Source organism: Monodelphis domestica, chromosome 4 (genome assembly GCF_027887165.1).
Source record: "Monodelphis domestica isolate mMonDom1 chromosome 4, mMonDom1.pri, whole genome shotgun sequence".
Classification (NCBI taxonomy): Eukaryota; Metazoa; Chordata; class Mammalia; order Didelphimorphia; family Didelphidae; genus Monodelphis; species Monodelphis domestica.
Window position 1 is genome coordinate 287,390,147 of NC_077230.1, and position 12,628 is coordinate 287,402,774.

The 12,628-nt window shown below is 45.3% G+C and overlaps 1 protein-coding gene across 3 annotated transcripts in view; it reads left to right on the plus strand.

Moving 5' to 3' along the window:
- The window catches only part of GLB1L2 (galactosidase beta 1 like 2), a 75,468-nt gene that overhangs the window by 35,741 nt on the left and 27,099 nt on the right, over nt 1-12,628 (plus strand). For all 3 annotated transcript variants that reach the window (XM_007495168.3, XM_007495169.3, XM_007495170.3), the window contains 4 exons: nt 225-293; nt 1,016-1,111; nt 3,511-3,619; nt 4,705-4,797. In XM_007495168.3, coding sequence (XP_007495230.2) covers nt 225-293; nt 1,016-1,111; nt 3,511-3,619; nt 4,705-4,797 — 367 coding nt within the window. The remainder of the gene's footprint in view (nt 1-224; nt 294-1,015; nt 1,112-3,510; nt 3,620-4,704; nt 4,798-12,628) is intronic.

The following is a 12,628-nucleotide window of genomic DNA, read 5'->3' on the forward strand; positions in this document are numbered from 1 at the left end:
CACACTTAGTTTGTTGGTTTCTTCTGATTCAGTTTAAATGTTGGCAGCCTGGTTGGGTGGCAGAGGATCCTGGAGAGAATCCCTAGGGTATATTGATAAAGCTACAGAAGTGGAGCTTCCTCAGGTGTCTGATTCTCACAGCTAAGATTAGGAAAGATCACCTGGAGAGAGAGGTGCCACAAGATGAGAAGGTGCTGATGTGACTCTTCCCCTTTTGGTTGCAGGTATATTCCCTGGAATCTCCATGAGCCTGAAAGAGGAAAGTTTAACTTCAGCGGGAACTTGGATGTAGAGTATGTCTTAAAGGCCAGTTTGGTCCATAGTGGGGAGATTGGAGGATGAACAGTGTAAATGGAGAGTGGGAAAAGTAGAAGGGGAAATCTGACCTTTATTCTTGGAAACAAAGCTCTGGGGTCTAGGTTCTAAAATGCTAAGAATTCTGTCCCCTGAACTGAAGCCAGGTCCTCTCCATCAGATAATCTGATTTCTCCCAGCTGGGCTATGACCTAGCTTCTTTAGACCTCTCTTGCTGTAATCTAGAGAAGCTGCTTAAAAGCCCAGGGTTTTGTAGGTTTAGTCAGCAGTATGGAATCTGCCACCTGTGCTATGTTAAAGGACTCCTAAGCCCTGGATGAGCAAAGCTTGTAAGACAAGGCAGAAGTGGGGTGAACTCCCTCCCTGGGGGGGATCTCCTTCTTTGTGCCCCCAGAGAATGTCTGCTTATTGATCTAGGCAGACAAGAAACTCCTGACAGTGTGTTGGGGATAGGGAGTAGGAAGCGAAGAGCTATTGCATCTTAGGACAGGAGGAATTCCCTAACCTTGTGAGTAACAGCTGCTCCAGCTTTAGTCAGAGCTAAGCACTCTCCTCTTCCCTGATTTCCCAAAAGAGGGAGAAAGACTTCAGTCTGGAAAGCACCTGAGCAGTGCAGTGAGCCAGGCTCTCTAATTAAGGCTTCCTGTTTGTCTTTGCTTTTGGCTCTATTGTGTGGCACTGACATTGTCCTCCTCTCTAGGGCCTTTGTCCAGATGGCAGCAGATATTGGGCTGTGGGTGATTCTGCGCCCTGGTCCCTACATCTGCAGTGAGTGGGACCTTGGGGGCTTGCCCAGGTAAGGACAGTGATTGTGGATGTTCATAAGCTCATTTAAAATGTCAACCATGGAAGGGTGTGCTTTGTTTTAAAGTTTGTTTTCTGCTTTATGTGAAAAGTCAACAATATGAACTCTTAAATTTGTAGACATAGTAAAGAGTATTATTGCCCAGGCATAATTCCCAAGAAATTTTTTTAAATTCAAAGATTTTTTATTTTCCCAATTGTAATATAATAATAAATTTCAAGTTTCAAATACATAATAATCTAATAGTAATTTTCAATACACATTTTCCAAAATTATAAGATCCAAACCATGTCCCTCCCTCTCTTTCCTCCCCTTGCTGAACAATTTGATTTGGCTCATGCATATGTTATCATGCAAAACACACTTCCCCTTGTTGTAAGAGCATGCCCATACAAGACCAAAACCCCTAAATAAAACTGTAAATACATTGATGAAAGACAGCATGCTTTGATCCATATTCATCTGACTCCAACAGTTCTTTCCCCAAAGGTTTTTATGTAGGGTGCCTAGTAGAAACTAGCAGGATTTTTTGACTCAACAAAGTACTTTCAACTAGATGCCACTAGATTTCCTTTCCCTGCATCTCACTTTCCCTGGAGTTTAGGATAAAATAGAAGAGAAAAGGTATAAGTGCTTTCAAAGGCAAAAAGCGCATCATAAATATGAGGGACTTTTGTTTTTTATATATCTTAGGTCTTCTTTCATTGCTACAGTATGGTCAATATTGGTTTGGTGGGAAGGAGGACATGAAGAAAGGAGGGATGATCCATGATTAGAATAAAACTGCTGATTTTTTTATGCTTATTTTACTTCTTATTTACATTAAAAAAAAAAACAAACCCTTACCTTCTGTCTTAGAATCAGTACTAAGTATTGGTTCCAAGGCAGAAGGTAGGCAATGGGGATTAAGTGACTTACTCAGGGTCATACAGCTAGGACATGTCTGAGGCCTGGCTCCCAATCCATTGAGCTACCCGTCTGCTCCTCACTTTTAAGAATGCTTGCTTGTTCACTGGGGCAGTGGCCACACTTTTCTCTCTCCCCTGTTCCCTAAAGGGTAAGGACCCCTTCCTCATCACAGGCCTCATTCTTATGCAGAATCCAATGCATGGTCATGCTGCCTGAAGTATAACAGAAACAGGCACATGGTGATTGCTGGTAACTCTCTGCCTGCAAGGTAGTTTCTGCTGTGGTTCCCCTGATTGTTTTGTTTTGCATTTTCACAGCTAGGATGCCTGTCCTCAGAGAAGGCTGCCAGCACACAGAGTGTTGGCAATTTTGCTTTCCTCTTCTTCTATGCCTTCTGGTGTCCAAGTATGATCCTAGCGAACTTCTCAGAGTTCATCAGGTTGAACTGAGCTGGAGTCAAAGCGACAGGCAGACATTCAGGCAGATTAAGACAGTGGCATTGAGATCTCTGTGCTCTCACCGGCTTATGTTGGGATGGGCCATCCATTAGGAAAGGCATCATAAACACACACACACACACAAACACAGAGTGCCCCAAAGAGGGTTTTAGGATCAGGAAAAGCCACAGGAAAGTCTTGCAATGAGGGAGTAACAGGAAATCAGGACTTTTCTGGAAGCCGGAGATGAAGGGTATTTTACAAGTTTAGCTAAGAACTAAGGTGCCACCTTCTATGTGCTCTTGATTATACATTAGCAGATCACTTTGGGGTTCTGCTTGGGAGTTCCAAACTGCATTGGGACTCTAGAAACCTAAACCACACTTCTAGAATGAGGGTCATTGCCCTGGATATGTAAGAGGTGGGGGCGGTGCTCAGTTCAATGATTTAGAGCTCTCTTGCCCTGGGTTCTGTGACTGCTGTTGTGGAGTCCGTGATCATCAAGTGCAAGGTGTGAAAGATGAGCCCATCTTATACCCTCACAGGCCACCTAGGCTGATGAAGCCTGTTGTCCTTGTTAAGCACCCAGAGCCTCCACAGCCTTCATCTTAGGGGACAGTGGCTGGCTTTGGAGTCAGCAGGATGGGCTGCTTGTTCTGATCTGATTTCAAGCTCATTTTCTGGGAAATGGTGGACGGAGACACAGGTTGAAGCCTGCTTGGTTTTCTCCTCCTAGGAGACCCTTGAACCATTGGGTTTGGGCCTCTTGTAACCTAAGAGAATGGAGGTAGAAGTTCCCAGGAGGCTGATCCCGTTCTGCCTCTGGCTGGCCTCCTGAGTCATAGCCTCTGTGGGTGTCCTCTAGCAGGGAGCAGTCATGGATGAAGGGCTTGGGCTGTTGGTTGTCTGAGCTCTGGTGGCTTGTGCTTCTAGAGTTGGCTGCTCTTTGGGAAGTAAGTGAATTGGGTCAGCTCTGGTCTTTAGCTTCATCCCTTAATCACTCCCCATTCTCTGGCCCTGAGCCTCTCCTCTTTTCACTTCTAGCTGGTTACTCCAAGACTCCAGCATGGAGCTGAGAACAACCTACGCGGGCTTCATTAAAGCCGTGGACCTTTATTTTAATCAACTGATACCCAGGGTGGTTCCACTGCAGGTAAAACCAACCCCTCCCCCATCCCCTTGGCTACCCTTCCTTCCCACGGCTCTATCTAGGTCAGTTCTAGTCATGTCCCAGGCACCAGTTAGGCTCCACTTCTTCCTCTTTGGGGCAGTAGCTTTCTGACCCATCCTGCTCTTCCTTCTGATTCCTGGTACTCTCTTCATGCACCATCACAGAAGGCCCTCCCTCATCCCTTTGCCTGGATGAGATTTGAGTGCTTGGACACATATTTGCCAAGTCTTCGGAAAGTCTGCATCCCAGCGTTGGCTGAGATGACGAGACGCTGAGGTTGGGGCCTGTGTATTTGTGGACTTTATGGAGCATTTCATCCTGTGCAGATGGATGATTAATAATTGCCTTCACAATCTACAGAAAACCCTTATTTGGCTTCTAATTGCACACTACTTAGCCCTATATAGGAAAAGCAGGGGGTGTACAAACAGGTGCACATGCACACACACACACACACACACACACACAGTTTCCCATCTTTTTGTTGTGATATTGTTACTCACCCTATAACTTCCACCATAAGTCTTGGATAGTGTCTGCTCTCTGTTTAAATCAAAGCAAACTGGAATTAGCTTTCTTTTGAGAATGTCACAACATCTCTTGATAATTTAAGGTGCTCCCAACCAAAGGCTAGGAGGTTTCCTCTCTAAGTTTCACAGCACTGGCAGTGGTGATCAGGAACAGGATGTGCAGATGGCAATGAAAAGCCCTATTCTCGGTGCATTGGGATGCCTGCCTAGCTCACTTGGTCCTGAGTGACCGTGACGGTGGGAGCACAGAAGAGAGAAACGGCACCCAGTTCTGTAGTTTGGCTTCATTCCCAACCACCGTGGGAAGGAAGGGCTCTGATCTTATCTTACGGTCTCTGAGGCATGACTGATGGACGGCTGGTGTCTGGCTGCGCCTTGATTCCTGGGATCACAGACCAGGAGGTTGCTGGGCCCAGTCAGAGCCGGGGAGGGGGGATTTGAGGGCCAGCTTCATGGTATCTGCCGGGATGTGAGATGGGGCTGCTGTGGGAATGGACCTGCAGGAGCCTCAGCCCTGATGTACATCTCCTCTCTCAGTACACACAGGGAGGGCCCATCATCGCTGTGCAGGTGGAAAATGAATATGGTTCCTATGACAAGGACCCAAACTACATGCCCTACATCAAGATGGTAAGAGCTGCGGCATCCCATCTTTCTGTCCCCTCAGCCTCCACATTCACTGAAGTCTCTACTGCTTCTTGGACATGGTCACCCCCCAGGGCTTACCTGAAGAGAATGGGCTCAGACTTTAGTCTTAGGCTGACCCCGACCTTAGACCCTTGTCCCACTCGTATCCAAACCAGGTTAGAAAGTCCAGGAATTGACTGTCTTTTCGTAGTAGCTATAATAATAGGAGGGGAGAGATTGAAGAGAAACTGAAAAGACTGCCCCAGCCTGTCCTCACACACAGTTAGTGCCCCTGTGCTCAGGGCATTCTGTGGTCAAGTTTAGATAAGACTTCTGGGGACCTGACCTTAACAGGTCCAGCTGGTGCCTGACCTTCCTCCGCTCCAGATGGAGCTCTCTACGCTCTGCAGGGAGCAGGTTGGTGCTGAGGGATAACTTTTGGGGGTGCTGAGGTCTGAGGGAGAACACTTCACTGGTCCCCGAGAGGAGCAGGAAGGGGCCTTTGTGCTGGTCTTTAAAGGAGGTTTATAGATTCAGGAGGTGAGAGTGGGATGGAGGAGAGGCTGCAGCCTCCCATCCTAGGGGAAAAAACCAGGAATTTAAGGGCTCAAGTCTGCTGATCTCTTGGGTGACCTGGGGCAAGTCATTGCCCTGGCCTCAGTTTTCCCATGTGTCAAATGAGGATTGAATTAGATGACTCAGGATCCCTTTGGCTCTAAATCTATGATCCTGTGATATTTTAGGACTGGGAGAGGATATGATCAAAGGCACAGGAGAGGGAAGACCCCTAGGCTTGTCCTGGGGACAGAGAGGAATCCAGTTTTACTTTAACCTGGGGCATGTGGTGGGGGGAGTAGGAGGAGATGTGGCTGGAAAAGGAGTTGGGGGCCACCTCATAAAGAGGACTTGGTCAGTGAAAGCAATTGGAACTTCACTCAGGAGGCAGGTTTGTTTTTCAGTAGAGGAGGGACCAGAGCAGTTGTCTGAGATGCTTATACTCCAGCTGGGGAGGTGGGACGGGCACAAAGGCCAACAATTAGAAGGCTCTCCAGCAACCCACCGACAAGGGGAAGATCCTTTCCTGAGTCACACTGAACAAAGACTGAGTAAACAGGATTGAGTTGGATTAACTGAGGGCAGTCTGGAGGTAAGACTCCCTTCCCCCAGCCCTGTCTGTGCAGGCTGAGCTGGGCCTGACTTTGAAGGCCTCAGAGCCCCTGCTGGGCAGATCTTGGGGTCTGATTCAGAGAAGCATCCCCATTTAATTCCCCATCTTGTGATGGGCAGGTCGGTCCCCACCTGGACACTTCTTTTAATGCCTTTCCCTGCTGGCAGGCAGAAGCTCAGGAGCCCACAGCCCCATTTTAACTCATTCCTCCTTTCATCCCTCTGTCCTCTCCCTGTAGAGACTGTGGAGCCAAGGGGCCACTCTGGGGAGGGAGGCCGCTTTGTCTGATGGCTAAGCCAAGTGCAGAGGGATTCCCTCCAGCCCCTGGCCCCCTCCCGCTCCCCTTCTCTGAGCTCCTTGTTTGTGGATGTGGAATGGGTGCCCATGAGGCGGCAGGCAGCAGGATGGCAGAGGGTCCAGTGACTGTACCCCACTTCTCCCATGGCTTTCTCTTGGAGCTGGCCTCTGGGGCCCTGTGATTTCAGGGAGTTGTTTATCTCCTTTCTCTGCTGTAGGGAAGCAGAGGTCTCTCCTGGAGCTGCTTCAGGGACTCCCCTGTTTACACTCAGATCCCCTGGCACTGGGGAGATGGGGCGGGGCATGGAGGAGAAGAGATAACAGCCACAGGAAACTTTCCCTGAAGCCGCTCTTTGAGCCTGAGGTTTATACATTCAGAGGTGACAGAGACTTCTCCCGACCTTCCCTGCAGCTGAGGCGCTGCTCTTCGATAATTGTGGTCCACTGCATTCTTACCCAAAGGGCACAGCAAGGCCTGAGGATGTAGGCACAGCATCTGGGGAGTCTTCATCCTCCTTAGGCCAATCCTTGGCCTGGTGGGGCTGGGAAGGGGGCGGTCACCATGGTGAAGAGAGCAGGGAAGAAAGTTGGAGTATGTGAAAGCATATGCCCTTTGCAGATCTGGTCAGTGGATGCCCGTGCATGGTCACCATTGTGTCTGGACAGAGGAATTATTGATCTAAGTCAAATGGATAAAGAACTGGAGTTGGTCAGGGAGCCCAGGCTTCCCTTTATAGCTGAGGCCCAGGGTGGTAAAGTGACTTGGCCCCAATCACACAGCGGGGAAAGGTCAGAGGCACTGTTTGAACCTGGGTCCTCTCTAGCTTCAGGTAAGATTGCAGAGGAACCAGTCCAGGCCCAGGACATCTCCGGGTTTCCTAAATGGCAAACATTTTTCACTGACTTGCGTCAAGCTGTAGTCTTAGTGAGTCCTGGCAAGTTCTACAGTCTCTTGTGCATGGTAGATTCCTCATCTGAGTTGGGGACTAAGTCATCTTTGCCCATCATTATCTCAATGATAGAACTACGTTTTTCATTTCTGGGTGAATCTTAATTCTTTGTTCTTTTCTCTCTCATTAAAATGTGTTGTCATTTCCCCCCTCTGTGGTTGCCCTTGTTTCAAAGATAAGCCACTCAGAAAGGCTGCCTATAGCCACTAGTGACCAAGGGACCTTTTAGTGGAATCTGGCCTCCTCTCCTTGGCCAGATCCTAATGCTTCAACATTTCATTGGCTAAGCTCCAGATAAACTTGAGCCAGGACATGGTGGCTTCTTCCTCTTGGCCTAGTGAAAAGAGTCCTGGAGCCAGAGGGCCTGGCTCTGATACTTATTAGCAGTTTATGGGGAAGTAATGTAACTTCCTTCAGCCTTGGTTTCTTCATTGTTAAAATAAGAACCGTAATACTTGTATTACCTACCTCTTGTAGACCTTGAAGTAAATCCTACAGCAACTAAGTTATTTTTCCAGAAATTTGGCTTTTCATGGTGTCTTAGAGCCGAAAGATTTCTTCCAACTTTAAAATTCTGTTTTCTTGACATACCGCTTCATTGACTAGGTGAGCAAATTGACATCTGGAGAAATTAAGTGAATTGTCAAAGGTCATGTTTTTAAAGAGTGATGGAGCTTGAATGTAGACCTTTGAACTTGGGTCCTCCCACTAGATCCGTCCTAATGCCAGCAAGGAGACCATGTGGGAGGTGGGCTGGCTTGGTTAATATAGGTTAAGAGATGAGTTCCTCAAGCCACGTGAGAGGCAGAGGTGGATTTTAAATAAGATTCAGTGCATCCATGCAGAAAATCTGTGATGTGAGGATCCATTAGTATGAACTGACTCATTGCTTGGAACTTGGAGTCCTGGAGATGAAGGTTGTTGAAGCCCTCTACTTGCCCTAATGTTGTCCCAAAGCTGATCTTTATTCTTTTAATTTTATTTTTCTAAAACCCTAACCTTCTGCCTTAGAATCAATACTGTGTACTGGTTCTGAGGCAGAAGAGTGATAAGGGCTAGGCAATGGGGGTCAAGTGACTTGCCCAGGATCACACATAACTAGGTCACACTGAGGCCAAATTTGATCCTGGAACCTCCTATCTCTAGGCCTAACTCTTAATCTTCTGAGACACCTACCTGTCCCTGTTCCTCTGAGGCTGCATCTTCTTAATCTAATTGAGACCATCCCTATTAATTGGTTTTGGGTAATATTTAATATGCATTGTTTCAGTAGGTAGCATTATTAAGGAATGTATAAGGGGAAGAGATAAGAGGTAAACATCTAAATATTTTAAGTTTATTGATGGGAAATGGGATAGGAATGAGGGTAACAAAGGAGAAGAAGGGAATCCTAATCTTATCCCCAAAACTTAATTCCGCTTAATACTATCCTATTGGCTAACTTCCTAAGCTAAAAGAAAGTGGATAGGGGTGTTAGCGATGCTTGGCACTGTTTTTTTTTTTTAACTGCCTCTTTGTATCTTTACTGAGATGGCAACACAGCAAAGCACTGTGGAGTGCTTAGGGCGTGTTGGAGCACAAAGGACAACACGGCCATCCAATGCAGCTGAGGAAGTCTCCAGGTGTAACGATTTTTCGTGCCATTGGACCCAGGCTTCCAATGCCGAGAGGGTGGGACTATCTCTGTGCATCAACTTTTCCACTTAAATCTCCTTCACGCACAAGTGTCTTTGTGCACACTCATCTATATACCATAGATGAAAACGCACAAAGACAATCGTCATCCTTGGTTACCGAGAGATTACTACTATAGGTTTTGAAAGGATGTATCATCATTGTCATTTTCTTCGATGAAGTTATCTATTGTTTCATTCACTTCTCTTACCCCTTTCTTATTTATTTTTTGGTTTGATTTATCTAGTTCAGATAGAGGAAGGTTCAGATCTCCCACTAGAATAGTTTTCCTATCTATTTCATCCTTGAACTTCACTAGTTTCTCCTTTAGAAATCTGGATGCTATGCCATTTGGTGCATACATGTTGAATACAGATATTTCCTCATTGTCTATACTGCCTTTTATCAGGATGTACTTACCTTCCCTATCTCTTAACTAGATTTATTTTTACTTTGACTTTGTCAGATATCATGATTGCGACTCCTGCCTTCTTTTTATCAGTTGATGCCCAATAGATTTGGCTCCATCCTCTTACTTTCACCCTATGCGTATCTACCTTCCTCATGTGTGTTTCTTGTAGAAATCATATGGTAGGGTTTTGGATTTTAATCCACTCTGCTATTCGCTTGTGTTTTATGGGCAAGTTCATTCCATTCACATTCAGAGTTATGATTACTAGCTGTGTATTTCCAGCATTTTGATTTCTACTCTTGGTCCTGCCTTTTCTTTTACTATTTCCTTCTATACCAATATTTGTTTTTAATCAGTCCCCCTAGTTCCAACCCTTATTTTACTTCCCTTTCTACCCCCATCCCTTCTTATTTCTCCCCTTATTTTCCCTATAGTCTTTCTAAAATTACCCCCCACCCTCTCCCTCCCTTGTATTGCTTCTCTCCCCACCAGTCCATTTGTTACCCTTCTACTCCCCTATAGGGCGCAAATCTATTCTCTGCCCCAATGGATTGGATTGTTCTTCCCTCTTTGGGTCAATTTCAAAGCACGTAAGAGTTGAGTATTTCCTATCTCCAACCTCTTTACCCTTCCAGTGTATTGATGTTTTCCCCTCCCACCATGAACTTCTTTGTGACATATAAATTTACCCCCATTTGTTTCTTTTCCTTTTTCCTTTAGTATTAACCTCTTTTTTTAGCTCTAGTTGTATATATATGTCTATATATATGTATATATATATACACACATGTATATGTATTTATGCATGCATATATCTATATGCCTATTTATGTCTTGTCCTTTCATCCTATACAGTTTGTCACTGTTCCCTCTAAATGTAATTCTTCTAGCTGCCCAGGTGATAACAATTTTTAAGAGTTACCAATGACCTCTTATAGGGATACATAACATTTTAACTTATTGAATCTCTTTTTAAAAGGGAGGGGTTTTGTTTGTTTTGTTTTGTTTTTCTTTTTTCCTTTTTTTTTTAAATTACCTTTTGATGATTCTCTTGAGTTCTGTGCTTGGGCATCGAATTTTCTGTTCAGGTCTGGTCTTTTCTTTACAAATTCTTGGAATTTTTCAATTTTGTTGAATGACCATACTTTCCCCTGTAAGAATATAGTCAATTTTTCTGGGTAGTTGATTCTTGGTTGTAGACCTAGTTCCCTTGCTTTCTGGAATATCATATTCCATGCCTTTCGGTCCTTCAGTGTGGATGCATCCAGATCCTGCGTTATCCTCACTGTGGTTCCATGGTATCTGAATGCCTTCTTCTTGGCAGCTTGTAATATCTTTTCTTTGGTCTGATAGTTCTTGAATTTGGGTATAACATTCCTGGGTGTTGTCAGTTGGGGATTAAGTACAGGAGGTGATCTGTGGATTCTTTCAGTCTCCACTTTTCCCTCTTGTTCTAGAATATCAGGGCAGTTTTCTTGAATAATTTCCTGTAGTATTGTGTTCAGGATTTTTCTTTTGTCATGGTCTTCTGGTAGACCAATGATTCTTAAATTGTCTCTCCTCAAACAATTTTCTAAATCCTCTGTTTTGTGAATGAGATGCTTCATATTTTCCTCAATTTTTTATTCTTTTGGTTTTGTTTCATAGTGTCCTGCTGCCTTAATTCTAGTTGTTGTATTCTGGTTCTTAATGACTGGATTTCATCCCTGGCTTTTTGGTCATCCTTCTCTTTCTGGTCTGAGTTTCTATGGAGGTCATCTTTCATCCTCTTTACCTCATCTTTCATCTCCTTTGCCTCATCTTTTATCTTCTTTGCCTCATCTTTTATCTTCTTTGCCTCATCTTTCATCTCCTTTGCCTCATTTTCCAGCTGGTTGATTTTTACTTTCAAGACACTATTTTCTTGTTTTAGTTCAAGGGCCTCTGTTTCCAGATGACTTATCTTAGTTTTTAAGTTATTTTCCTAATTGTCTTCAGCATCTCTTAATTGTGTTTTGAATTGCATTTCGAGTTCTTCCAAAGTCTGTATCCAACTCACTGGGATTTCTGATTTATCATTTGCTGATCCTTCCCCCCTCTGTTCCGTTCACTGTATAGAAGCTGTCTATTGTAATTTCTTTCTTCTTTTTCTGTTGCTTGCTCATATTCACCCCTTCTTCGCTCCCCGTATTTGTCTGTGCTCTTGCTCCTCTCATTTTTTTAGTTTTGGGGGCTTCTGTCAGTCTCCCCTCTTGGAGCTTTGACAGAAGATCTCTTGGGGAGGGTTGTTGGGGTTTGAGCTTCCCTGTCTTCTGGAGGATTTTGATTGGATTAAAGTCCAGCAGTCAATGAGGGAAGGGTGTGGAGCCTGGGCTTTGAGTTCTGAAGACTTTTGATGGGATTAAGTTCAGCTGGGTTGGGCTGGGTGTGCTCTGAGGCCAAAACCTCCTGGAAGGCTGGAGAAAATATGGCAGATCTCCACAGCTCTGGCCAGACTGCCAGCTCTATGCTTCCTCTCCAGCTCCTTCCCTGCCATCTGTGTTTGACGCTCTGAGCTTGGCACAGCCCTGCCTGCAAGGTACACCCTCCAGACCAGCACCTTTTCCTGCCCAGAGTTTCCTACTTCTGCTTGAGGCTCAGCGCTCTTGGTGGGTGGGGGAGGGGTCCTGGGACCTTCCTTCTGCCTTCCCCTTAATCCCAAGTGTTTTCGGATTCTGGGTTTTGCGGGGGCGTGCCTTTTGAATTGAGTCCAGCAGGAGGGTTCCTTGGCTCTGTCTTGTTGTTAGGTTTGATTTTCAGTCCCCTTGGAGCATTCAGTTTGTGATCGGTAAGGAAGGGTATTCAGAGGTCTGAACTTCTGCTCCTTCTAGGCCACCATCTTGACTTCACCTCTAATGGGTGAATTTCTTGATGAAAACATCTATTGACATTTGTAGTTCCCTAAACCCTTTCCCTATGGAGGACCCTGATTAAGAAAGTCCCTGGGAACTGTTTTTCCTGAGGCTCCCACATCCACAGATTTAGCATCTTCCCATCAAACACAAGCAATGTGTCTCTTGGGGGATTTCCTCTTTCATGTATAACCTTTGGGGGACCATTTCCCATCAGATCTACTATCTCCCAAAACTTTGTCTGGGCCTTTGCTTAATAGAGCCTTCCAAAGGAAAATTTCAACTTGGAGAATGTCAGGCAACAGCCATTATTTGGAGGAGCTGCCTTCTGTGGGCGCCTGAAGAGGCTTATGTGTGTAGGATTGTTTGATTTTGCTAGGAGTATATCTTGGCAGGATGGACTCACCTCTTTGAAGACAGCCACATGTATTTTTCAAGTGTATGGAATTAAACTATGCATTGA